The sequence below is a fragment of the Oncorhynchus nerka genome, linkage group LG23, assembly GCF_034236695.1.
Source record: "Oncorhynchus nerka isolate Pitt River linkage group LG23, Oner_Uvic_2.0, whole genome shotgun sequence".
Lineage (NCBI taxonomy): Eukaryota > Metazoa > Chordata > Actinopteri > Salmoniformes > Salmonidae > Oncorhynchus > Oncorhynchus nerka.
The window spans coordinates 29,080,183-29,107,876 of record NC_088418.1 but is presented as its reverse complement, the minus strand read 5'-3'; the positions used below and the strand labels follow the sequence as shown (position 1 = coordinate 29,107,876).

Here is a 27,694-nt window from a genome sequence, read left to right as displayed (position 1 = left end):
GTACAGCGTATTTAAAGAGACGGTTTAAGATAAATGTACTGAATTGAAAAATCCATGAGAAAAATCTGTTGGCCAGCATGTAGAAGGGTTTTCAGCGGGTTAATTCAATTTATTCAGTGCACGCCAGGGAACCACTCCTACAAAGCCCGTTATGCACCTTCACAAGGTAAGTCTGAATACAAACTACTCAGAAGGGCATAGGAAAGGTGTGCATAAGAAAGGCGTCATTTCCTAAGTCGGAATCCGGTCTATATAGAACAGTGAATGATGATGCATTCATGTGCTACCGAAATTATTGGTAACTCTGAAACTTGGAGAGTTTATGCACCAAAACGCATCATAACTCAGACCTGTTGACGCCAAAAACTGGTCTTAATGAGCTTCCAAGTGGGAAATACGAGTAGGAGACTCAGTTTCCCAGTTGGATAGTGAGCTTCCCAATTCTGAGTAGCACATGAATGCTGCATGACTTGACATAGGCCCAGGGTCAGTTTTATCACCTGTGAGGGCTGTGTCACAGATGTTACAGATGTCAGATGTTGGACCTGTCCTAACCCCCTAAGGCCATTAGCCTAGTTAACGATCTCTCCCTCTGCACTCTGTGGCCTCACCAGCCTCAACATGGGACGTTCATTATCTGAGAAAAGAAGGGGGGTGTAAGATAAAGATAATTGCGTTAATTGATTCGCTCTGTCATAATGTAGGCCCTTTTTAATTTCTCCAGGGGACCCTTTCTTTCTCAACACAGACAGATGGCATGTCCATTAGGGACCTGTCTAAGCTTGCTCTTAGGTTTCAGTAATTACACACGCATGTGTGTGTCTGAATGTGTGTGTGTGCATATGTATGTCTGTTTACCAGAGGAAGCTGGTGGTAGGAGCTACAGGAGAACGGTCTCATTGTAACAACTGGAATGGAATTAATGGAATGGAGTCATGTGGTTTCCGTGTTTGATTTGTTTGACTCCATTGCACATATTCATTGCAGCCATTACAATGAGCCCGTTCTCCTACAGCTCCTCCCACCAGCCTCCTCTGGTAAACACACATATATGTGCACACACACACTTTTACGTAACTCAGTAATGATCTTTTCTCGTTCTCTCTCTATACTTATATCCTAGAGGCATATTTTGTTTATAAGGCTCACAATATAATATGAACAATCATGATGACATACTCTATTACTCAAGATACAATCTAGTTCCTTGGCGATTTCCGATTGACAAGTTAGGATAATGTATATCTTGTTGAAAATACTAATGATCAAAATGATGGCAGAGTGGAGTCTTGAAGATCGTTGACCGCAAGAAGAATATCTTCAAGCTGGCTCAGGGAGAGTACATCGCCCCGGAGAGGATAGAGAACGTGTACATCCGCAGTGCACCTGTAGCCCAGGTGTTTGTCCATGGAGACAGTCTTCAGGTACAACACACACGCACAGCATAAAAACGTACACACATTTAAGCACACATGCCAAGCACAAACATTTCAGCAGCATACAATACTTAGACAGAGTGTGTGTGTGTGTGTGTGTGTGTGTGTGTGTGTGTGTGTGTGTGTGTGTGTGTGTGTGTGTGTGTGTGTGTGTGTGTGTGTGTGTGTGTGTGTGTGTGTGTGTGTGTGTGTGTGTGTGTGTGTGTGTGTCTAGGCCAGCTTGGTAGCCATTGTGGTCCCTGACCCAGAGGTCCTGCCAGGTTTCGCCCAGAAACTAGGAGTCCAGGGTTCTCATGAGGAGCTGTGCAAAAGCCAAGTGAGTGCTCTATCAGAACCTTTCCACTAATAACGTTGTCAGAATATTTGAACACACCAGCATCGTGTTCATTACTTAGCCACCAAACGGAAGCAAATGGACTGAAACAGAGATGGACTACCTATAATAATCAATAAGACTTATTTTCATTTTCTGTTCCAAAATGTTTTAAAACACTGTCCGTTGCGTGCCCTAATGAACATGACCTTGGGATTCATTCATCAAACAAAAGTGTGATTGTCCATAATGTTCTTCATACATTTGCACAGATACAAAGGACATACAAATATTGTATAAATGCTTGTCCATACATTGGGTGCCACTAAACACAAAACTGCTACTACAGTCCAAGTACTTCACAAGACCATGTTTCCAATGCACTCCTGACTGAAGCAAATCTATTTCGTACCACTGAATGATGGCCTGAGTTTGACCTCTCCTTTTTTCCTGCGGCAGAAAATCAAAAAGGCCATTATCGCTGACCTGGTCAAGCTGGGCCGGCAAGCAGGGCTGAAGTCATTCGAACAGGTGAGCGTTTCTCTTCAACATGCTTTCACCGATCCCCATTAAGACCTGGGCCCGTATTCATAAAGCGCAGAGTAGGTGTGCTGATCCCCCCCTGTCCATGTCATCTTTTTCATGATGATCTAAAAACAGTGGTTCTCAGACCTCTCCTCTCTCCCCCCCCACCCCCCTGCCGTTCCATGCATTTGAGCTATTCCAGAGCTAGCACACCTGAATCAGGTGAGCTAGTTCAGAGCAACAACAAAATTGTGAAACGAGTAGGGGTCCCAGAGGAGAGGTTTGAAAACCACTGATCCTAGATCAGCACTCCTACTCTTAGACACTTTATGAATCTTGTCATTAACTCAGAAGCTCCCTGCCCTTCTTGATTTTATTTCACTCGACATGCCACTTTAAACATACTGTATACTCTTTACTGCAGTTAATCCTAAATGTGTTGAGCTGATTTTCTCAGAAACAGTCAATGCTGTGGATTTGCTGTGTGAACTAGCTAAAGGTGGTGGGGAACTACTGAGCAAAGACAGACAAATATGATTGATGTCAATGTGAATTGGGTTTGAGAAGAGCCAAACCATGAAACTTTGTTGCCCATTTTTGTTTGAAGTCTTGGTTAGACATTTTTAAGCAAACAGCCACATTGTATGTTGACCAGCTAGGTTGCAGAAAAAGTTATGGCTAGATTAGGATAAGACTAGAGGAGACTAGGGACAAAGGACAAAAACCCTCATGGCCGGTGGTCTCAATGTAATCCCATTGTGTCCTAATGCTCTGTTTCTATTTGTTGTGCAGGTGAAAGACCTGTACATGCACCCAGAGTTGTTCAGCATAGAGAACGGCCTTCTCACTCCTACGCTGAAGGCCAAGAGGGTCGACCTCAAGAAGCTCTTCCAGCCGCAGATCGACAGTCTCTATGCTAGCATGGAGTGACTGGTCTGAGGGGTAGAAGGAGGATGAAGTAGGGCCCGATGGGCAACAGCTTCACTTCCTGTTGACCTTTCAGTCGATAAATACTGTACATTTTATGGAAGAGAGAATTTACATGGGAAATGTGTAATTACTTTTGTTTCATTAAAACAAGCACCACCACTATCAGAGTACCCATTGTTAGCACATCATTTAATAAACACCAGATAATTACTGTAACAGTGGAAAAAGTTACATCAAAGAATATGCTCGGAATGAGAATTTCTCAATGACATTCACATTGAATCCATGGAATGAAATGATGATTTTTATATTGACTCCAGAATGAAGCAACATTGAACTGTATACACCTCAAGGGCAGCTGGTACTCCCATATAAATATAATTCCTAGAAACATAATTCTATTTTTATGGGTCCTCAAATGAGCCATTTATCAATAATAAATATCCCTGCAAATGTAATTGATAATGGATATGCCATTATGGTGACCTGGGCCCGTATTCCTAAAGTCTGCCGTCCCCTCCAGCACTCCTACACTGAAACACTTTGGGAATACGGGCCCAAGTCACCAGTTCAACAATATCTCAACCACTGCAGGGTTACTGGTTTGAATCCCAGCTCAGACAGGGACATCTGGTGCAGAGTAAGCTAGCATCATCTTAGATACCAACAAGTGCCCTTGAGCAAGACACTTAACCCCCAAATGTATTATTTATAAAGCCCTTTTTTACATCAGATGTCACTAAATGCTTATACAGAAACCCAGCCTGAACCTCAAACAGCAAGCAATGCAGATGCAATAAAGATTTGCTTCAAGGGCCCTGCAATAAGGCTCATTGCTTCCAGCCCCTTCGGGTATACGTGTGTCCTAAAAGGTTAGGTTGTGAGCCTAAAGACGCATTTCGATTATCTGTAAATTAATGGACAATAAAGTACATCTTGATCTAGGATCTGTCTTTCAAACTATAATGTATAAGATTATATGGACAGAGGGGTCCTGATACTAGACCTGTGCTGAGACACTTTATTATTAGGGGCCCTGAAGGTTTGCATCACACACACACACACACACACACACACGACACAGCAGTAAATATACCTAAAAATAACAGTTTCACACAATAAAGTCAAAGGTCATTCATGATGGAGTGTGAAATACAAAGATAACTGACACTCTGCTGTTATAGGGAAGGACATGTTTCATTTTTTTATTCACTTTGAGGGTGACAGTGTTTTACAAAAATAATAAGAACAATTCAAAAAATTAAAACAAAAGTTAGCATTTTCTTTTGGCTGTACAAAGAATACAGAGAAGAAAGTGCATGACGAAGCCCTGGGTTAAAGCTGGGCAGAGGAATTTGCATAATTGTATAATCGGCAAAGGACATCAGGAAAAATTATAAAACAGCGGATTCAAGTAAAAGGCCCAACTCCTAAACAAATGAAATCCCTATTGTTTAAGACTATAGTTGTCTCTTTCTATGGCAGCGGTATCAAACTAAACTCCTGGAGGCCAGGGGCGTATGCAGGTAGCCTGGCGGTTCAGAGTGTTGGGCCAGTCACCCAAAGGTCGCTGGTTTGAATCGCCGAGCTGACTAGGTGAAAACTGTCAGTGCCTTTAAGCAATGCACTTGACCCTAACTGATCCTGTAAATCGCTCTGGATTATAGTGTCTGCTAAAATGAAAATATTTCCTTGTAACTAGTATCTGATTTTGACCTGGGAAAGCAGGGATGTATTTCAATAGGCTAAAGTGGCTTCCTCTCCTTATCTGCACTGATGTGATTTTGACAGGTGAATGAAAAAAGTCCGTAAGCATTTACCATATTGCTCTCATTGATCCTACGATTCCAGATCAGTACAGACGAAGGGTGAAAGTCACTTTGCCAAGTAATTGACTATCAAAACACTCCCCGGGATTGTGAACTCCTTAGTTGGTGAGCGACTGGGGGAGAGTCTCAACAGTATTCAAAGCCCAGAGCGCAAAAATACAATTATGATTCACCCATTGAAAGACACACAAAGACCTCGGTGGCTCAGTTGGTAAGGGCATGGCGCTGGTGGCACCGAGGTAGCGGGTTCACTTTCCACAGGGATCACATACACATCACTCACTGTACTTCGCTTGAATTAAAAATAATCTGTTTAGTGGCATATGGTATTATGTATTACCAAGGAGAAAGACAAGAGACAATGCAGACCTCCAGGAATTGGGCGTCATACCACTACCTGCCCTGTGGCAAATCTTCATGTCATAAACTTATTTCACTTTCTTCTCCTCACTGCTGGTCTCACTGGTCATTGCACTAGTCACTGCTGTGTCGTAATGGCACTTCTCAACACACCGGCGGGGAAACCAACCCCGCAGGCGAGCTCCAGCTGAAGGAAGAACCAAAGAGATCACGTTAGAAATATACAGTAACAGTAATTATTGTCATTCTGCAGTGTTGGGAGGGCCAGATTCACGTCATTCACTTGCATCTTTGCTATATTTTTTCTCTCTCTGGAAGATGAAAGCAGAAAAGGGCAAATACAGAACCACACACATTAAAAAAGTGTGTGAAAGTAAATCTTGATTATGTAACAGCTCTGTTTGGAAGTTTCCATTCTCTTCTGCAAAATGGCTGAATAATGTGCACAGGTGAGAAAGCTTGGAGTAAACCTGGTATTCTTCCATGTTCGGAGCCATACCTTTAGTCTGCTCGTCATCCAGCACTTTGTCCCCATACATCCACCATCTGAAGAAGCACAGAAAATAATTCATGGTTCTGAAATTCTCTGAAAATTTTGAGAAATCAATTAGTTCTCTGACATTCTCCGGCCATTCAGGTACAGTCATTTATCAACTGACAACCTGGCAGGCATGTGGGAAAGCACTCAGCTGAAAAAAAGAAGCTCGGAATAGCCCGAACATAATACCTGGCAGCAAATGGAGCCTGTAAGAACCAACTTCAAAAATAACTAAATTATAGAGACAGGCTAATAACCCCCAAGGCGTAAAATATTGCCATTTCTCTTCTCTATTGAGGCACTCAGGACTTTTCCAAATGGTACTATCGCTATGGCAATGAGTAATACCATGACTACGGTAACTATCAGACTAGTTTTCCCCAATCAGAAGAGACGTGTGTATCACCATGGAGGTCATGGAGTTCACTTTAGTGGTTCGCCTCAAAATCTGCAGATTGGAACCCCCAAAGCCTGAAAATACATTCCCCACAAACAAACTGCAGATTGTTTCCAGCAATAAACTTGCAGACCCCCCCAAAGTCTGCAGACGGTTTGCCTCCCAACAGTCTGCAGACTGATCCCCCCCACACCCAAATGCTAGCAGAATAGTTCTCAAAAGAAACTCACTTGGTCCCCCGGGTGGCAAGGATGGTCTCCCCCTTGTGGAGGCCGATGCGGGGCTCCTCGGTGCAGGGAGTCCTGAAGAAGGTGTTGAGGCCCTTGCTCAGTGGGCAGCAGGCTCCGTTGTAGTCCTCCACTACCCGATACTGAATCTGCTGGCCGAGCCACAGGATATAATATGGTCATTATACCATCATGACCATAACATCCCAACGTCAACATTTAAAAGTGGATTATAGTGACATATTTGTAAAGAAATATGATGTAGACGTGGCTTCAGAAAGGGATGCCAATGTAGTCGGCGTTTGGAAGGTACAGTGCATTCGGAAATTATTCAGACCCCTTCCCTTTTTGTCCACATTTTGTTACGTTACTGCCTTATTCTAAAATGAATTGGGGGGAAAAAAAATACTCATCAATCCACACACAATACCACATAATGACAAAGCAAAAACAGGTTTTTAGACATTTATATATATATATATTTTTTAATCTACAGAAATATTACATTTACAGCTGAAGTTGGAAGTTTACATAAACTAGTTTTAATGACTTCAACCTAAGTGTTTCAACCACTCCACAAATGTCTTGTTAACAAACTATAGTTTTGGCAAGTCGGTTAGGACATCTACTTTGTGCATGACACAAGTAATTTTTCCAACAATTGTTTACAGACAGATTATTTCACTGTATCACAATTCCAGTGGGTCAGAAATTTACATACACTAAGTTGACTGTGCCTTTAAACAGCGTGGAAAATTCCAGACAATGATGTCATGGCTTTAGAAGCTTCTGATAGGCTAATAGATATAATTTGAGTCAATTGGAGGTGTACCTGTGGATGTATTTCAAGGCCTACCTTCAAACTCAGTGCCTCTTTGCTTAACATCATAGGAAAATCAAAAGAAATCAGCCAAGACCTCAGAAAAAAATTATAGACCTTCACAAGTCTGATTCATCCTTGGGAGCAATTTCCAAAATGCCTGGTACCACGTTTATCTGTACAAATAATAGTATGCCAGCATAAACACCATGGTACCACACAGCCGTCATGGTGTGAAAAGTGCAAATCAATTCCAAACAACAGCAAAAGGACCTTGTGAAGATGCTGGAGGAAACAGGCACAAAAGTATCTATATCCACAGTAAAACGAGTCCTATATCGACATAACCTGAAAGGCCACTCAGCAAGGAAGAAGCCACTGCTCCAAAAGCCCCATAAAAAAGCCAGACTACGGTTTGTAACTGTACATAGGGACAAAGATCGAACCTTTTGGAGAAATCTCCTCTGGTCTGATAAATAGAACTGTTTGGCCATAATGACCATCATTATGTTTGGAAGAAAATGGGGAGGCTTGCAAGTCGAAAAACACCATCCCAACCGTGAAGCACGTTGGTGGCAGTATCATGTTGTGGGGGGTGCTTTGCTGCAGGAGGGACTGGTGCACTTCACAGAATAGATGGCATCATGAGGATGGAAAATTATGTGGATATATTGAAGCAACATCTCAAGACATCAGTCAGGAAGTTAAAGCTTGGTCGCAAATGGGTCTTCCAAATGGACAATGAGTCCAAGCATACATCCAAATCTGTGGCAAAATGGCTTAAGGACAACAAAGTCAAGGTATTGGAGTGGCCATCACAAAGCCCTGACCTCAATCCTATAGAATATTTGTGGGCAGAACTGAAAAAGCATGTGCGAGCAAGGAGGCCAACAAACCTGACTCTGTTACACCAGCTCGGTCAGGAGGAATGGGCCAAAATTCACCCAATTTATTGTGGGAAGCTTGTGGAAGGCTACCCGAAACGTTTGTCATGTGCCTTTAACTGAGGAGTGGCTTCCGTCTGGCCACTCCACCATTAAGGCCTGATTGGTGGAGTGCTGCAGAGATGGTTGTCCTTCTGAACATTTCTCTCATCTCCACAGAGGAACTCTGAAGCTCTGTAAGAGTGACCATCGAGTTCTTGGTCACCTCCCTGAACAAGGGCCTTCTCCTCCGATTGCTCAGTTTGGCCGGGTGGCTAGCTCTAGGAAGAGTCTTGATGGTTCCAAATGCTGTAGACATGTTTTGATACCCTTCCCCAGATCTGTGCCTTGACACAATCCTGTCTCAGAGCTCTACAGACAATTCCGTCGACCTCATGGCTTGGTTTTTGATCTGACATGCACTGTCAACTGTGGGACCTTATATAGACGGGTGTGTGCCTTTCCAAATTATGTCCAATCAATTGAATTTCCCACAGGTAAACTCCAATCAAGTTGTAGAAACATCTCAGGGATGATCAATGGAAACAGGATGCACCTGAGCTCAATTTTGAGTCTCATATCAAAGGGTCTGAATAGTTATGTAAATACGTTTTTTAAAGATTGTTTTATACATTTGAAAAATGTTCTAAAAACCTGTTTTCACTTTGTCATTATGGGGTAACGTGTTTAGATTGATGAGGAAAAACATTAATTGAATCCATTTTAGAATAAGGCTGTAACGTAACAAAATGTGGAAAAGGGGAAGGGGTCTGAATACTTTCCGAATGCACTGTTTATACACGTTTTCCGAATGAATGGGAAAATAGAATAACATATTGTCTGGAATACTAAAGACACTGCAAACAAACATTCACCTAAGTAGATGAGGTTGCAAATATTTCACCATCCATCAATGCATACGAGGTGTCTTTGAACCAATGCTACCCATTGCTGTCTGAACAGGAACAGGTCAGCTACTTACACTTCTCACCCGCTTGTCAGCTTTTTGTTTCAGTTGCTCAATCTAGAAAGCAAACAAACACAAGATAAAGGTTTATCATTGAAAATGCCAAACATCTCAAGTCTGTTAAGTGTGACAACCCATGTTCTGATGGTTCAGTTGGGTTGGAGCATGGCGCTAGCAATACCAGAATGGTGGATTTCATTACCAGATGGACCACACACATACTTACAACAACAAAATGTATTATATCTATCTATCTATATTTATTTCAGCCACACCCATTGCGGATAGGTGTATAAAATCGAGCACACCGCCATGCAATCTCCATAGACAAACATTGGCAGTAGAATGACCTTACTGAAGAGCTCGGTGACTTTCAACGTGGCAACGTCATAGGATGCCACCTTTCCAACAAGTCAGTGTGCAAAGCTGTCATCAAGGCAAAGGGTGGCTACTATGACGAGTCTCAAATATAAAATATATTTTGATTTGTTTAACACTTTTTTGGTTACTACAGTTGAGGATGCCTGGTCATTCTTTAAGAGTAACTTCCTCACCATTTTAGATAAGCATGCTCCGTTCAAAAAATGCAGAACTAAGAACAGATACAGCCCTTGGTTCACTCCAGACCTGACTGCCCTCGACCAGCACAAAAACATCCTGTGGCGGACTGCAATAGCATCGAACAGTCCCTGCGATATGCAACTGTTCAGGGAAGTCAGGAACCAATACACGCAGTCAGTCAGGAAAGCTAAGGCCAGCTTCTTCAGGCAGAAGTTTGCATCCTGTAGCTCCAACTCCAAAAAGTTCTGGGACACTGTGAAGTCCATGGAGAACAAGAGCACCTCCTCCCAGCTGCCCACTGCACTGAGGCTAGGGAACACGGTCACCACCGACAAATCCATGATTATCGAAAACTTCAACAAGCATTTCTCAACGGCTGGCCATGCCTTCCGCCTGGCTACTCCTACCTCGGCCAATAGCTCCGGCCCCCCCGCAGCTCCTCGCCCAAGCCTCTCCAGGTTCTCCTTTACCCAAATCCAGATAGCAGATGTTCTGAAAGAGCTGCAAAACCTGGACCCAGCTGGGCTTGACAATCTGGACCCTCTATTTCTGAAACTATCCGCCGCCATTGTCGCAACCCCTATTACCAGCCTGTTCAACCTCTCTTTCATATCGTCTGAGATCCCCAAGGATTGGAAAGCTGCCGCAGTCATCCCCCTCTTCAAAGGGGGAGACACCCTGGACCCAAACTGTTACAGACCTATATCCATTCTGCCCTGCCTATCTAAGGTCTTCGAAAGCCAAGTCAACAAACAGGTCACTGACCATCTCGAATCCCACCGTACCTTCTCCGCTATGCAATCTGGTTTCCGAGCTGGTCACGGGTGCACCTCAGCCACACTCAAGGTACTAAACGACATCATAACCGCCATCGATAAAAGACAGTACTGTGCAGCCGTCTTCATCGACCTTGCCAAGGCTTTCGACTCTGTCAATCACCATATTCTTATCGGCAGACTCAGTAGCCTCGGTTTTTCGGATGACTGCCTTGCCTGGTTCACCAATTACTTTGCAGACAGAGTTCAGTGTGTCAAATCGGAGGGCATGCTGTCCGGTCCTCTGGCAGTCTCTATGGGGGTGCCACAGGGTTCAATTCTCGGGCCGACTCTTTTCTCTGTATATATCAATGATGTTGCTCTTGCTGCGGGCGATTCCCTGATCCACCTCTACGCAGACGACACCATTCTATATACTTTCGGCCCGTCATTGGACACTGTGCTATCTAACCTCCAAACGAGCTTCAATGCCAAAAAAATCGCTGAAGTTGGAGACTTTTATCTCCCTCACCAACTTCAAACATCTGCTATCTGAGCAGCTAACCGATCGCTGCAGCTGTACATAATCTATTGGTAAACAGCCCACCCATTTTCACCTACCTCATCCCCACAGTTTTTATTTATTTACTTTTCTGCTCTTTTGCACACCAATATCTCTACCTGTACATGATCATCTGATCATTTATCACTCCAGTGTTAATCTGCAATATTGTAATTATTCGCCTACCTCCTCATGCCTTTTGCACACATTGTATATAGACTCCCCCTTTTTTTCTACTGTGTTATTGACTTGTTAATTGTTTACTCCATGTGTAACTCTGTGTTGTCTGTTCACACTGCTATGCTTTATCTTGGCCAGGTCGCAGTTGCAAATGAGAACTTGTTCTCAACTAGCCTACCTGGTTAAATAAAGGTGAAATAAAAAATAAAATAAAAAAATGTGTTATTTCATAGTTTTGATGTCTTCACTATTATTCTACAATGTAGACAACAGTCAAAATAAAGAAAAACCCTTGAATGAGTTGGTGTGTCCAAACTTTTGACTTGCACTGTATATTTACACACACATCTGTCTGTCAGTCACATTGGATTCCATTTTACATCACCATAACAACATGACAATACAAACCTAGTGTTCTCTTTAAAAATGCTTATAATAGCATAACTGAATATAAGTCAAAATTGGATAAAAATGTCTGCTAATGCTAATTGACAACATTACATCAACATCATTATCGCTTACGGTTAAGGTGTGCTGGTGACACTTGGCGTGGATGGGCCATTGAATGCCGTCGCCCTCTGGGCTCCCTGACCAGGTGAACACCTGTTTGAAGTTCTCCCAGCGCCGGCCCAGGTCGTAGGGGAAGATAAACTCTTCCCCCGTTTGGTAGTACTGAATTCTGTCTTTGGCCTGAGGATGGAGGGGACGGAATGGGAAAAAGAGAAACGAGCCAGGAACGAGAGAAAGCATGAGAGAGAAACATTTAGTGAGTGAGTGAGCATGACAGAGTGAGACAAAAATACATTTAAAAAGGTAAGAGAGAAAGAGATAAGAGAAAGGGAGTGAGACAGAGTGAAAAAGAGTGAGGGAGAGCAAAAGAGTAAGATAAATAAAGTAATTGATAATGAGACACACACACACACAGAAAGAGAGTGAAAGAGTTCACATGGTTCTTTCTGGCTCCAATGTTTGTCTTAGGGTTTACCTACCATCTTAAAATCCTAGTGTCACATTAGCTAAGTTCTTCTGTACTAAGCCATTGACAGGCGAAGAGGCCACTAGAATAACACTGATGTCTAGTCTATTAGATTAGCTGAGATCTACTGGATTATCCTGCCTTTTGGACAACAGTGGCACGGCTGTTGACAAACACACTCGCACCAGGGATCATGAAGGTTATGGCCTAGCAGGTGAAAAAAAACTTGTCCAGAAAAAAAAAGGAGACGAGGAGTAATGAGGTTGTAATTTTCAAACAAGGTAAGGTTGTATAGTGGTTGTACAAAACCTAATCAAACTGCTTATTCCATGACAAACACTCACCTTTTCCTCGATCCAGGCCTCAACGGAGGTCTTGTTTCGAAGGATGACTTTCATCTTGGGTGGAGAGAAGAATAAAGGTTTGGTGGGAATTATTTGAGGGAAACATGGGCAACTCACAGTTACTACTGTGTAACACCTATCAAAAAGTACTACCATCATCTCTTAAAGACATTTTTGTATCGTTTTTAGCCAGCAGCTCTGAAAGTAGCGCTCACGAGCCAAAAGTGATCCCCATAAATTGCTACTACTTCACATGTGCACCATGTCATCGCTCTCTCTCTCCCTATATCTGCTGTGTGTGCATCTTGCTAGCTGTCACTCCAATGGCGAGGGGCTGAAGCTCATTGGATAGAACTTACATTTCTAGGGGGCTGGCCCACGTGGGGGCATATGTAGGGAAAATGGCACAGCATAGCTTCCAGAAAAACAGTTCAAACTAGGGATTTCGTGGCTAATTGAGGTAAGACAGTAAAGTTTCAAAAATACATAGTAGTCGCCAAAGTTCCGGAGATTGTCTTTAATTAAATACACACTCAAGTATACAGTGTCATCTACTAGAGGTGAATCCACTAGACATTCATATGGGTCTACCCTGCACCTGGAAAATAGCTGAATATGGACAATGGGCACACTATTACCATCAGTATTCTATTAGCCCCAATGAGCATGTTACCTGTATGAAGAACAACATGCCAACGGCTATGGTGGTGCCCAGTGCCAGCCCTAAGGCAAAGAGAGTGGCAGCGAAGGCGGGTACGCTGAACGGCATGATGGGTTGAAACCGTCTGACGGCGCTCATGTCGATCTTCACGGTACTCCAGCCAAAGGATATCTATAATAACAATGAATAAGAATGCATTTATATTGAGCTTTTCTAGGACCCAAAGACTACTAGACGAAAATACACTATCAATCTAGAATCTCCATTGAGCATGCTTTTCAGTCCAGGAGTAGGCTTAATCTGGTACCCTTTTCACACTACTGAGTCAAGTCAAACTGAGCCAAATTGTCCTGTGCTGGCCTGGTTACATATCCACCATAGTTGCTGGAAGCATAAAAAGTACTGTAATATCTCCAAACGAAACAGTATGGTATGAGTCGGCAATAAGGTGAGGTTATGGGTCTGGGAAACCAGCCTACAATGATGAATTGATAAGAGGTCAAATGCAAGTGTGCCACTGACTCCTCACCCTCTCGTAGAGCTGTGTGTACATGGTCATGACGAAGATGAAAGCGGCGTGCGAGCAGCCGAGAGGCGCCAACAGCAGGAAACTGGTGAAGTAGGCGTGGTTCTGGTGGCCGCAGCAGTTGTTGATCCACGGGCAGTGGTGATCCATCTTCATCACACACCTGAGGATGAATAAATGAATGAAATGATTTATCAATTTTAAAAAGCATATGAACTTGTCTCAGCCATGTGAATACAACAACACACACATAAAAATTAATTGAGGATTAAAAACAATAAAGTCAGACTTATTTTCATTGTGGATCTTAAAAAAGGGGTGGAGGCGAGAAGGAAGAGGAGAAAGGCGGAGGAAAAAGTGGAAGGGGAGGAATATCAGCATTGTGAAACACAGGCTTGAATGATTGACATGCTGATGGCACTGGCAGGAAGAAATGTGATGTTACAGAGCAATTTCCTTATTATGAATCGTAGCATTAGTAGAAAGTATGAGTAGTAAAAATCAGCGCCCATTCTATGTGGTTAATCTCTAACTGCAATCTCCTTTGTTTCACCCAGCTGAGCACACCCCATAATGAAGTGAGTTAGTAGAGCTCAGGCTTAGACCTCTACTAAGAGATAAAGAACTAATGGATGGGTGCATACATTTCAGTAAATTGGCTTAAACTATACTGGTGTTTATTCATTAGTGCACACCGTAGCAAACAGTAGCAAAATGTTTTGCAACTTACTGGCCAAGATCCAGTTAGTCCCTCCCTGTTTTGTCCGGTTTGCGTCCAAGTGAATAAACCCTTTTGCTTTAAAGCCCAACATGTGCTATTCAATCATTTTGGGACCGAATTATAGGTGAGCTAAGTGTGGGCAAATAAAATGTTCAAGTAAATCATTAATTTACGTCAATGGGGAGACTTGCCTGAAAAAAAAAAAAGTAAGCATACGCTATAAAGAAGCACAACTAGAGCACATTTGTAGCAGTGACAAGACAGAGTCAGGGTTGCCAAGTCTACCTGTTGCACTTGCGGCAATGGTGGGATCTCGGGGCCTTGTAGCCTTGGCACATTCTGCAGAACTGAAGGTACTTGGTGTCTTCTTCCTTCTCCTGTTTAAGAGGAGAAAACACACATCAAGGGCCTGATGCATTCAATTTCTACTCTATCGGATATCCGGATAGACAAATTGTAGTTCTTTTTTAAATGCTATTGGCTCTAGACCAATCAGAATGACGCAAATACACATGACAGAGGTAAACGGGATATGCTGCTTTCCTCCGGTGGTTTAGCTAAAAGCAACAGAGAAAAATAAGTTCGATTTTCACCATGATAGAAGTGTTTCTGTTACAAAAAGGTTGTCTTTGTCGGGTATAATGGAAAGTCCATTAGGTGAGTGCCTGTAATGCTATTTGAAGTGGGGGATATATCATACCGATGTCAAGGCAGCCTGGAGGGATAAATGCTCAGCAGTAGCTCAACGCACCGTTATAAAAACTACATTCAAAGGTTTGTCATTTTATTAAATTAAAAAATTAAAAATGGCCACAAGAATTATTTAATTTAGACAAAGCTTTTCATTGTTAAAATGTTCTCTCCAAAAATGAACACTCACTCAAATAATATAACACTAATGTCCATTCGAATATTCAATTAACCGTGCCCATCCCTACCTTGGTCCCACAGGATGAGCAGGCTTTTGTTCTAACCCAACACCAACACTCCGGATTGAACCAATCAAGGCCTAGTGCTGGGCTGGAACAAACGCCTGGCTGCACCCAATTGGCTCTCCAGGAGGACCAGGGTATAAGGCTAAGTGACCACTCTGTTCATCAACACATTGTTGTGTAGCAGCAAAATGATCCGTTTCCCTTGTCTCTGTATAATGGGTTATTAATAAAGATGTATTTCTCAGCTTAGCTCCTTACTGGTTTCCAGCCAAGGGGGATGTAACCAGGGCCCACGAACATAGCGTTGAAGTAGTTGTAGAGAATGAGCACGGACCAGTTGATGAGCATGATGAAGTTGAAGCTCCCTCCCGTGGTGTCCAATGGCCAGTACCAGATAATGGAGTCTAATATGGCCATGGAGGAGCACACGGCGATGACTGTCAGGGCTATCACTGGGCCCCAGTGACACAACCTCCGGACCTCATGGAGGTTCTCGAACGTCACGAGGGCTGTAAGAAAGTTCATAGTTTTTTTGGTTGTTTTTGTGTGTGTTGTGTTTAGGTTTTAAAGGCGTTGTGGTTGGGGAGTTCGTCGAACACAGAGGTTAGACGCACTGCTTCTCTTTACTATCTGGCACAGACAATGAAGACAACGGGCATCTTTTCTCTCGTCTTCTGAACACCCAGCAACCGGCTGGGTTGCAAGTTACAGAGGCAGTCCGTGTCCCAGAGTTCTTTGTGTTCCTGGCGATGAGCGGCATCCTTTGACAGCACGGGAGACTGCACTATCCCTGTGAGAGATGCAAGTTCTCCATCTGAGAGAAGGACATAAATATGACCACATTGTGAGTGACACTGATAGGGAATTGACTGTTTGAAAGATTGACACTGTATACTTTAGTTTAAAACAGTTGTTTGGCATAACAACACTAGCTAGCAAAGTTGTTTTAAGGTCTCCCAAATATAATAACCAACTACAAAGCTACTTATTGTCAACAAGGGGGAAGTTATGTGTGACAACGTTATAGTTATGCCAACTTATTTTACAATAAGGCACCCTATGGTTTTGCTCAATTTAACCAAAGCACCTGTGACCTGCTAAAAGCTCACACTGAACATGGCCTGAGCCTTTTGCTTTTGTCATTACTTTACTGACATATAGGTAGCTAGCTAGTAAACTTAAAATGAGCAGACCGAGACGATGGCCCTGATTAGCTAGCTCATGGTAATTAGCTAGCTATCTGACTAATTTGGGCAGACATTCCGCTAACATCGTTAAAGTGCCTCCCTGCTCATAAATCAACATAAATATGTTGAATATGCCAGCAGTCAGTGTCCAGGAAAAGACAACAACAGACTGTCAGTTCGACAAACAAGAACCACACGGACAGGTGAAAATAACTGGGTTCTCAAAGCAAATTCAGGCAAAGCTAGCTAGCGAACCTGACTAGCTAGCTAGTATCTACGCTAGCTAACGTTAGTAACGATGTCGTTGCCTGTCCTGACTGTTTTGTTTCCCAGTGCGAGCTAGCTAGCTAGCCAAGCATTAACGTTAGCCCATCCCCGATGTTTCAAATTGTGCGCGATTTACATGACATGTAAATTGCAGGCAATTTTCAAAGACCATCAACATATTATTTAATAGATAATCGTGATATTAATAACTACAGACAACATGTCAACGTTCATGAATGAAGTAAACTACCCACCTCGCTATTTCCTTGATTTAAGCCGTGTTCCAAGTCTATCGCGAGATTACCGTGGGACCTGGCGTCAACGGTTTTTTCCATGCATTTCAAAATAAACGTATTTTCGGAAGCACTTACTTTTTGAACAGAAAGTAGTGAAATTAATACAAATGATTACTTTTGACACAACAAAAATAATAAGTGAATGAAATACCAATAATTTGAAATAATACAATAAAACCATGTCACAGTGTACATCAAATTGTGACGAAAACGATTCATTAGTTGGACAGTTGGAGAACCTTATGAGAACTAAACTCAGAAAAAAAAGAAACGTCCCTTTTTCAGGACCTTGTCTTTCAAAGATAATTTGTAAAAATAAAAAAAACTTCACAGATCTTCATTGTAACGTGTTTAAACACTGTTTCCCATGCTTGTTCAATGAACCATAAACAGTTAATGAAGATGCACCTGTGGAACGATCGTTAAGACACTAACAGCTTACAAACGGTAGGCAATTAAGGTCACAGTTATGAAAACTTAGGACACTAATGAGGCCTTTCTACTGACTCTGAAAAACACAAAAAGAAAGATACCCTGGGTCCCTACTCATCTGAGTGAACTTTCCTTAGGCATGCTGCAAGGAGACATGAAGTCTGCAGATGTGGACATGGCAATAAATTGTAATGTCCGTACTGTGAGACGCCTAAGACAGCGCTACAGGGAGACAGAACGAACAGCTGATCGTCCTCGCAGTGGCAGACCACGTGTAACAACACCTGAACAGGATCGGTACATCCGAACATCACAACTGCGGGACAGGTACAGGATGGCAACAACAACTGCCCGAGTTACACCAGGAACGCACAATCCCTCCATCAGTGCTCAGACTGTCCGCAATAGGCTGAGAGAGGCTGGACTGAGGGCTTGTAGGCCTGTTGTAAGGCAGGTCATCACCAGACATCACAGGCAACAACATCGCCTATGGGCACAAACCAACCGTCGTTGGACCAGACAGGACTGGCAAAAAGTGCTCTTCACTGACGAGTCGCGGTTTTGTCTCACCAGGGGTGATGGTCAGATTCGCATTTATCGCCGAAGGAATGAGCGTTACACCAAGTCCGGTACTCTGGAGCGGGATCGATTTGGGGGTGGAGGGTCCGTCATGGTCTGGGCCGGTGTGTCACAGCATCATCGGACTGAGCTTGTTGTCATTGCAGGCAATCTCAATCCCATTGAGCACGTCTGGGAACTGTTGGATTGGAGGGTGAGGGCTAGGGCCATTCCCCCCAGAAATGTCCGGGAACTTGCAGGTGCCTTGGTGGAAGAGTGGGGTAACATCTTACAACAAGAACTGGCACATCTGGTGCAGTCCATGAGGAGGAGATGCACTGCAGTACTTAATGCAGCTGGTGGCGACACCAGATACTGACTGTTACTTTTGATTTTGATTTTGTTAATGGACACATTATTCAATTTCTGTTTGTCACACGTCTGAGGAACTTGTTCAGTTTATGTCTCAGTTGTTGAATCTTGTCATGTTCATACAAATATTTATATTTACACATTTAAGTTTTCTGAAAATAAAAACAGTTGACAGTGAGAGGACGTTGTAGAGAAGATTGTAAAACTAGCTCCAACCAAATCCCCCAGAAAGAGAGAGGTTATTGAAAGTGGTGAAGGGGGTAAGACATATTACATAATTAAATCAATAGGTGCAGCATCAAAATGGGCAAGAAAATAACAGAATTCTTTAACCAGGAGCGGGTCCATCGCCAGGTTTGCAATCTCAGTCAGCCCTGTGCTCTACAACATTTACATAAACTAATTGGCCACTTTTCTAGAAAAATCCTGAGCCACTGGTATTAATCTGAATAATTCAGAGGTTAAATGCCTTCTCTTCGCAGATGACCTGTGCCTGCTGTCACCCACAGCACATGGCCTAGAGCAGAGCCTGGACCTAGAGCAGTACTGCCTGACCTGGGCCCTGGTAGTAAACAAAAACACCAAAATACTGATTTCCAGAGAAGATCCATATCTCAGGGAATTAGACCAAAGTTCTCAACTGGTACCAAACATATAGGAGTGGTTTTGTGTACTGAGTTGAATTTAAAATCAGGACTAGGCTAATTATACTTAAATTAATCCAGATTTTTTTTTAAATGGCATTCTAAAATGTTGCTTAACTTCAGATGAATTAGGTCTAGACTAGGTAGCCCCAGACTAAGGTAAAGTTAATCTTTGTGAATCCTAAATAGATAACGATGTGCACTAGGTGCTGACCTGAGGATGCTTCAAAAACCAGGGATGGGACACTTAAACATAAGCATTTTGTGGAATTGGAGCAAGTCACCTAAACCAAAAATTGACAGAGGTAAAGGAAAACATTCAAATCATTTCTGTGAATTTGAAAAAAAGCATATGAAAGCGAATTGTATAAAAACACCCAATTATTGAGAAAAACAGCATGAGTCATCAACAGAAAACAAGAAAAATAATGCCTGGACTACCATTTGTAGCAGACGAGCCCCGTGACAGAATGGCGCCAGAGGGGATGGTTGTCGTTTTATGTGCTTCTAACCAACTGTTCTAGTTTGTTCGTTTTTTCGCATTGTTTGTAACTTCCTTTTTACTTATTTTGTACATAATGGTGCTGCTACCGTCTCTTATGACCGAAAATAACTTCTGGACATCAGAAAAAATATTACTCACTTCAAACTGGACAAAGATTTTTTTTCTTTAACAAGTCCAACATGAAGGATATACTGTACTGCTTTCTCAGGAACAGGCCCAAATCCCCGTCATTTGTGTGAAGAAATTACAGAGAAAAAGGGGGTGGAGGTCGGGCTGCCTTCTGAGAATTTGTAGGCGAGTGAGTAAACCCCCACTGCCATCTGTTCTATTGGTCAACGTGAAATCATTGGAAAACAAAATGGATGATTTACGATCAAGATTATCCTACCAACGGGTTATTAAAAACTGTAATATCTTATGTTTTACCGTGTCGTGGCTGAACGACGACACAGATAATATAGAGCTGTCGGGATTTTCCATGTGCAACCAGAGGGGAAAAAATTGATGACCTTTACTCCACGAACAGAGATGCATCCAAAGCTCTCCCTCGCCCTCCATTTGGCAAATCTGACCATAATTATATCCTCCTGATTCATGCTTACAAGCAGTACCAGTGACTCTCTCAATACGGACGTGGTCAGATGACGCAGATGCTACACTACAGGACTGTTTTGCTAGCACAGACTGGAATATGTTCCGGGATTCATCCAATGGCATTGAGGAATATATCACCTCAGTCATCGGCTTCATCAATAAGTGCATCAACGACGTCGTCCCCACAGTGACCGTACGTACATAACCCAACCAGAAGCCATGGATTACCGGCAACATCCGCATCGAGCTAAATGCTAAAGCTGCCGCTTTCAAGGAGCGGGACACCAATTCGGACATTTATAAAAAATCCTGCTACGCCCTCAGACGAACCATCAAACAGGCAAAGCGTGAATACAGTATTAAGATTGAATCCTACTACACCAGCTCTGACGCTCGTCGGATGTGGCAGGGCTTGAAAACTATTATGGACTAGAAAGGGAAACCCAGCCACGAGCTGCCCAGTGACACGAGCCTACCAGACAAGATAAATGCCTTTTATGCTCGGTTCGAGGCAAGCAACACAGAATCTTGCCTGAGAGCACCAGCTGTTCCGGACGACTGTGTGAAAACTCACTCGGTAGCCGATGTGAGCAAGACCTTTAACTTCTTATGGCTGGGGGCAGTATTGAGTAGCTTGGATGAATAAGGTGCCCAGAGTAAACTGCCTGCTACTCAGGCCCAGAAGGTAAGATATGCATATCATTAGTATATTTGGATAGAAAACACTCTGAAGTTTCTAAAACTGTTTGAATGATGTCTGTGAGTATAACAGAACTCATATAGCAGGCAAAAACCTGGGAAAAAAATCCAACCAGGAAGTGGGAAATCTGAGGTTGGTCGATTTCCAACTCAGTTACAGTGGGACATTGGTCATCATGCACTTCCTAAGGCTTCCACCTGATGTCAACCGTCTTTAGAAACTTGTTTGAGGCTTCTACTATGAAGGGGGGCTGAATGAGAGGGGAATGAGTCAGAGGTCTGCCAGCAGTCACGCGCTGGTCACGCGCATTTCACATTTCGTCTGCAACTAGTGAACGTGCTTCGTGAGTTTTGATTTGTTTACCAAACGCGCTAACAAAAGTAGCTATTTGGACATAAATGATGGACATTATTGAACAAATCAAACATTTATTGTGGAACTGGGATTCCTGGGAGTGCATTCTGATGAAGATCATCAAAGGTAAGTGAATATTTATAATGTTATTTCTGACTTCTGTTGACTCCAACATGGCGGATATATGTATTTTTTGTCTGAGCGCCGTACTCAGATTATTGTATGGTTTGCTTTTTCCGTAAAGCTTTTTAAAAATCTGACACAGCGGTTGCATTAAGGAGAAGTATATCTTTAATTCCATGCATAACACTTGTATTTTCATTCAACATTTATAATGAATATTTCTGTAAATTGATTACAGCCCCGTAGCACTCACGTCGGTAACCATGAAGTGCTTTGAAAGGCTGGTCATGGCTCACATCAACAGCATCATCCCGGATACCCTAGACCCATTCCAATTCGCATACCGCCCCAACAGATCCACAGATGACGCAATCTCAAACGCACTCCACACTGCCCTTTCCCACCTGGACAAACAGAACATCTGTGTGAGAATGCTGTTCATTGACTACAGCTCAGCGTTCAACACCATAGTGCCCACAAAGCTCATCACTAAGCTAAGGACCCTGGGACTAAACACCTCCCTCTGCAATTGGATCCTGGACTTCCTGACGGGCCGCCTCAGGTAGTAAGGGTAGGCAACAACGCATCTGCAAAGCTGATCCTCAACACTGGGGCCTATCAGGGTTGTGTGCTCAGTCCCTTCCTGTACTCCCTTTTCATCCATGACTGCGTGGCCAAACATGACTCCAACACCATCATTAAGTTTGATGATGACACAACAGTGGTAGGCCTGATCACTGACAACAATGAGACAGCCTAAAGGGAGACGGTCAGAGACCTAGCAGTGTGGTTCCAGGACAACAACCTCTCCCTCAATGTGAGCAAGTCAAAGGAGCTGATCGTTGACTACAGGGAAATACGGGCCGACTAGCCCACCATTCACATTGACGGGCTGTAGTGGAGTGGGTCCAGAGTTTCATGTACCTTGGTGTCCACATCACCAACAAACTATCATGGTCCAAACACACCAAGACAGTTGTGAAGAGGGCACGACAACACCTTTTCCCCTCAGGAGACAAAAAAAAATTGGCATTGGTCCCCACATCCTCAAAAAGTTTTACAGCTGCACCATAGAGAGCATCCTGTCCGGTTGCATATGTTAACTGCTCGGCATCTGACCGTAAGGCGCTACAGGGTAGTGCATACGGCCCAGTACATCAATTGGGGCCAAGCTTCCTGCCATCCAGGACCTATATACTAGGCGTGTCAGAGGAAAGCACAAAAAATTGTCAAAGACTCCAGTCACCCAAGTGATACTGCTCTCTCTGCTACCACAGGGCAAGCAATACCGGAGTGCCAAGTTCAGGACCAAAAGGCTCCCTAACAGCTTCTACCCCCAAGCCAGAAGACTGCTGAACAAGACTGGTGGCAGACCCCAGTAAGGCCAGAGACAGATGAGCTGGGGGACTTGTTGACCGGGATCATTGATAGCCAGCAACCCCTGGATGGTATCCCCGATGACCATTTTGACAGTTATGGTGGATAATTTCAAGATTATGTTCTAATACTTTTATTGCATCAAATGGTTGTTTTATGCAACAGAATAGAGTATTCGTATAACTATTGTGTGTGTGTCCTACTGAGGATTTACATTGTCTTGTGGGTGATAAAACCAAAAGAGACCGCATTCCAGTTAATGTTTCTGTTCTATATGGTACCGGGGAGAGATGACCCCAGGGTCAGACCCTGGTCTGTACACAAAGATGACTGTTTTTACAGCAAATACTGTCTGCTGTGAATTATAGGTCTCTTTCATACAGATCTTAACCTTGTGACCCATTCTATATATCTGTTGTTCGTCATGTAGGTTGAAAGGGGTGTATCTTAGCTATAAAATACCTTTTGTCTCGGGGCACCTGAGGGTGATTCGTCGACCAGCCATCGCTATTGCTAAGCTCTCACTAATAAAGATTTAGTTTAAGTAAAGTTCTGACTTGTGTGATAAGTTTGTCTCTCCTCATTTGATAGTAAAGAAATGAACCACCAGATTGGGGACTGTTCCAATCCTCATTTGGTAGGACACCTTCTGTCAACACGTGCCATCCCCAGATTGCAGGGAATATGCAATGTTGTCAGTCATCTCGTGCACTCCCATTATACAAATGTATGTAATGTTCTCTAACGAAGCAATGTAATAATGTTCGAAAGGCAAATGATCACCATAGCTTGGAGGGGACAAGACAGGATGAAGGTCCACTTGCTACATCTGCAGCAGCCAGGAGGGAACGTTGTGCGCTAACCCAGGCCGGAGGATAAAGACGGAGGCTGAGCATGCATGAGAAACTGGCAATGGAATTTCATGAGCACAAACTAATGTATTTATAAGAAGAGTATGGATGTAAATCCTTCCTGTTGAGTCGGCTATGAAGGCGGAGGGAAACATGAAGCGGCAGCAGTACCAATGTTCTTCTCACACCAGCACCAGTTCGGGGTCACGATATTTCCATGTGTGAATGAAACCTCTTTGATTACCAACCCATGGCTGTTTGCTTCAATCAAACCTCTTTGTTAAGAATCCATGGCTATTGTTTGCGTCAATCACTTGAGCTTTCTTTGTTGTGAGAAGTGCTGCATAGCAAAAACATCTCTGCGAGGCTAGTCCATTTCTATCATTGTCTGCCTCAACCATAGGAACATATGGGTCATCCTCATTTTCAACGCGAAGATCTGGGCAGCCATGCTGTTTGAGGTAATTGTGACGCATTGCTGTTGCAATTATGACAATCTTCTTGGTTGAAATGTGTTTCTGAGACACTGGAAACGACTCTCCCATACAATAAACATGCACTCCACTACACCTCTGGCGTGGAAATGAGCTTGGTTGTACCGTTGTTGCTCAGGTCCTATTGCAGGAAGATAAAGGGTGAACAAGAAGTTGGCCTGTGCATACCCACTGTCACCAAGTATGATTCCACGATGTTGTCCTCCTTCAAGCTGAGCATAGAGTTTTGGAAAATCCTTGAGTCATGAGTTGCACTTTACCAACGTGCAACAATGTTGGAGAACTGGAAATTGGGAGTGCACACCCTTTGTACATTCATTGAGAACCAGTTTTTACGATTCCTGTACTTCTCAGCATCTGTTGTAAAGGGATACTTGATGGGAATATGACATCCATCTATTCAGCCAATGACTCCAGGGAAGTTCCCATATTCATAGAAATCTACATTGTAGTTGGCTTGGGCAGTAGCATCAAATAACTTGAAGTAATTGTCTTTCAATTCACATATAGCATTGCAGACTTTGTCGATTATTCTGCTTACCATTTCAGTTAGTCCAGTTTTAAAGTGCAATTTAGTCTAGGAGTAGGCTTAATCTGTGTCCGCGAAACCGCCCCATCGAGTACTGTACACATTACAATGACTTATGTTTAAAAATAAGCACAACTGGACCCCTAGATGAGGCAGTGAATGAACTGAGAGATAAAGCACACTGGGAATTACATGCCATTAAAAAAATATATATCAAATTGAAATACCTATTAAAGTTTGACTAAAAGCAATTAAATGTGTCATTAAATCAATTGCACTTTATGTCCAGCACAAGATTTCACCCAATGACATAACCACAAAAAAAAAGACACCAACCACCCAAACCATAGACTATTCTCTTTGCTTCCGCACGACAATCGGTACCGGTACATAAAGTCTGACACCAACCGGCTCCTAAACCACCTCTATCCCCATGCAATAAGACTGCTAATTAAATAGCAAACAAAATGACTACACAGACTTTTTTCTTATTGTCTTTATGCACACTGACACTCCAACACACATACAAACACTCACTAATTTTCTCTCACACACACACACACACACACACACATAATATGCATACACTGTACAGTACATTTATACTGACTCTACACACACGCACACCCACACATACAATCAGCATATAGGCTGCTGCTACTCTGTTTATCATATATCCTGATGCCTAGTCACTTTACCCCTATACATATCTACCTCTATCTATCCAGTATCCCTGCATATTAAAAATAGGTTACTATTTTTAGGACAGGCTCATTGTAATGGCTGGAATGAAATCTATGGAATGGTACCAACACATCAAACACATGGAAACAACTAGTTTGACTCCGTTCCATTTAATATATTTCTGCCATTACAATGAGCCTGTCCTCCCATAGCGCCTCCCACCAGCTTCCTCTGCTGTATATAGTATGCTTACTTTATCGTGCTCTTATTTGTTTTTATATATTGTATGTTTTCGTTCTACTTTGCTATTTTTAGTATTACATTGTTATTGATTACTGCATTGTTGAGGTTAGAGCTGGCAGAAATGCAATTCACTGTACATGTGACATTAAAACTTGAAACACTGAAATACAGTGACCCCCTATTATATTACCAAGCCCTGTAATGCCAAGAGCTGAGCAAAGAGTCCCCTATTCCAGCTGGTCCTGGGCCTGAGTTCACAAACCTGTTCTACTAACACACTGAAGCCTCAGGACCAGAACATCCAATCAATTAGAATAAAACAAATGACAACCCAATCAAAACAAAACCATATCACCTATTGGGTAAAAAAAAACACACACACAAAGCAAAATGCAGCGCTATCTGTCCTTAAATTGACAGTACATCATGACAAAACGTTGTAAAAACATTTGAGAAAGGACAGACTCAGTGAACACAGCCCCTATAGCCATAGAAAAGGGCAGACACAGAAAAAGCTGGCTGCCAAAAGTAGAAAAGCTGTGTGATCACTGCGCCACGAAGAAACAGAGACAGAGCTGCACTTCCCAATAAAAGGCACAAAATACACAACAATTTAAGAATCTTACTTCCACAAATTTGAAATGATAATAAAACGTTTCAAAAACCTTGCTGATTAAGAAAAGCTACCAATCCTACTTGTAGAGGGCATAGACAGTGGTAGGTTGGCAGCACACTACATCACATCCTGCCACATGATGAAGGACAGGTAGTGACAATAAGTTATGGAAGATTGTCACGCCCTGACCGTAGATTGCTTTGTACGTATGTTTCTATTTTTTAGTTTGGTCAGGGTGTGATGTGGGTGGGTATTCTATGTTGTAGGTCTAGGTTTCTTTTTCTATGTGTTTGGCCTGGTATGGTTCTCAATCAGAGGCAGCTGTCTATCGTTGTCTCTGATTGAGAGCCATGCTTAGGTAGCCTGTTTTCCCATTTTGAGTTGTGGGTGATTATTTTCCGTTTCAGTGTTTTCACCATACGGGACTGTTTCGTTTTTCCTTTATTCTTTTGTTCGTTTGTATTCAAATTCAGTTTGTATACGTGTTCAGTTTATTAAAGGCATCATGAACACGTACCACGCTGCGCTTTGGTCTACTCCTTCTTCCACCAACGAAAATCGTTACAGAATCACCCACTAACCAAGGACCAAGCAGCGTGGTATCGAGAGGCAGCGATATCTGGAGAAATGGACATGGGAGGAGATATTGGACGCAAGGGACCCTGGGCACAAGCGGGGGAGTATCGCCGTCCGCAGGAGGAATTGGAGGCAGCTAAGGCTGAGCGGAGACACTATGAGGAGTTAACACGGCTGGCAAGGAAGCCCGAGAGGAAGCCCCAAAAATGTCTTGGGGGTGGCACACGAGGAGTGTGGCTAAGTCAGATAGGAGACCTGAGCCAACTCCCGTGCTTACCGGGGTGAGGGGTTGACCGGGCAGGCACCGTATTATGCGGTGAGGCGCACGGTGTCCCCAGTGCGCACGCATAGCCCGGTGCGCTACATCGCAGCTCCTGGTATTGGCCGGGCTAGAGTGGGCATCGAGCCAAGAGGAATGAAGCCGCCCCTGCGCATCTGGTCTCCAGTGCGTCTCCTCGGCCCGGGTTATATGGCACCAGCCCTACGCACGGTGTCCCCGGTTCGCCAGCACAGCCCAGTGCGGTCTGTTCCACCCCGCCGCACTTGCCAGGCTACAGGGGGTATCCTGCCAGGACAGGTTGTGCAGGCTCGGTGCTCGAGACCTCCAGTGCGCCTTCACGGTCCGGTCCATCCGGTGCCTCCTCCACGCACCAGGCCTCCTGTGGCAGCCCCACGCACCAGGCTGTCTCTCCGACTCCTCCCTCCAGGTGCTCCCGCCTGTCCAGCGCTTCCAGAGCCTCCCTCCTGTCAGGAGCTGCCGGAGCCGCCCGTCAGTCAGGAGCTGCCGGAGCCGCCCGTCAGTCAGG

At 43.4% G+C, this 27,694-nt stretch overlaps 2 protein-coding genes across 3 annotated transcripts in view; one reads left to right on the top strand and one right to left on the bottom strand.

Moving 5' to 3' along the window:
* acsl5 (acyl-CoA synthetase long chain family member 5) overlaps positions 1-3,374 on the top strand; it is a 30,804-nt gene extending 27,430 nt beyond the window's left edge. The window contains exons 18-21 of the mRNA XM_029629639.2: positions 1,281-1,424; positions 1,651-1,752; positions 2,209-2,280; positions 3,067-3,374. Of these exons, the coding sequence (XP_029485499.1) occupies positions 1,281-1,424; positions 1,651-1,752; positions 2,209-2,280; positions 3,067-3,204 (456 nt within the window). The 3' untranslated portion in view covers positions 3,205-3,374. The remainder of the gene's footprint in view (positions 1-1,280; positions 1,425-1,650; positions 1,753-2,208; positions 2,281-3,066) is intronic.
* A 1,008-nt stretch (positions 3,375-4,382) lies between these two features.
* On the bottom strand, positions 4,383-17,293 carry zdhhc6 (zinc finger DHHC-type palmitoyltransferase 6). 2 transcript variants are annotated; one of them, XM_029629640.2, is made up of 11 exons: positions 17,195-17,293; positions 15,745-16,300; positions 14,837-14,928; positions 13,834-13,993; positions 13,317-13,475; positions 12,644-12,697; positions 11,846-12,013; positions 9,281-9,322; positions 6,559-6,707; positions 5,893-5,939; positions 4,383-5,580 (listed from the first exon to the last, which is right to left on the bottom strand). In XM_029629640.2, the coding sequence occupies exons 2-11, from the start codon at positions 16,009-16,011 to the stop codon at positions 5,462-5,464; spliced, it is 1,257 nt and encodes a 418-aa protein (XP_029485500.1). In that variant the 5' UTR covers positions 16,012-16,300; positions 17,195-17,293; the 3' UTR covers positions 4,383-5,461. The 2 variants fall into 2 exon arrangements, with proteins under 2 accessions (XP_029485500.1, XP_029485501.1); XM_029629641.2 differs by having other exon boundaries at positions 6,559-6,704.
* Positions 17,294-27,694: the final 10,401 nt, after the last annotated feature.

Bases quoted from the DNA above. Each gene is read 5' to 3' on its own strand.
- zdhhc6 (XM_029629640.2), bottom strand. From the start codon at position 16,011: ATGAACTTTCTTACAGCCCTCGTGACGTTCGAGAACCTCCATGAGGTC. The intron at 13,994-14,836 runs GTAGACTTGGCA...ATTCATCCTCAG, and splicing joins CATTGCCGCAAGTGCAACAG to GTGTGTGATGAAGATGGATC. The intron at 12,014-12,643 runs GTGAGTGTTTGT...CTCCATCCTCAG, and splicing joins AGGCCTGGATCGAGGAAAAG to GCCAAAGACAGAATTCAGTA.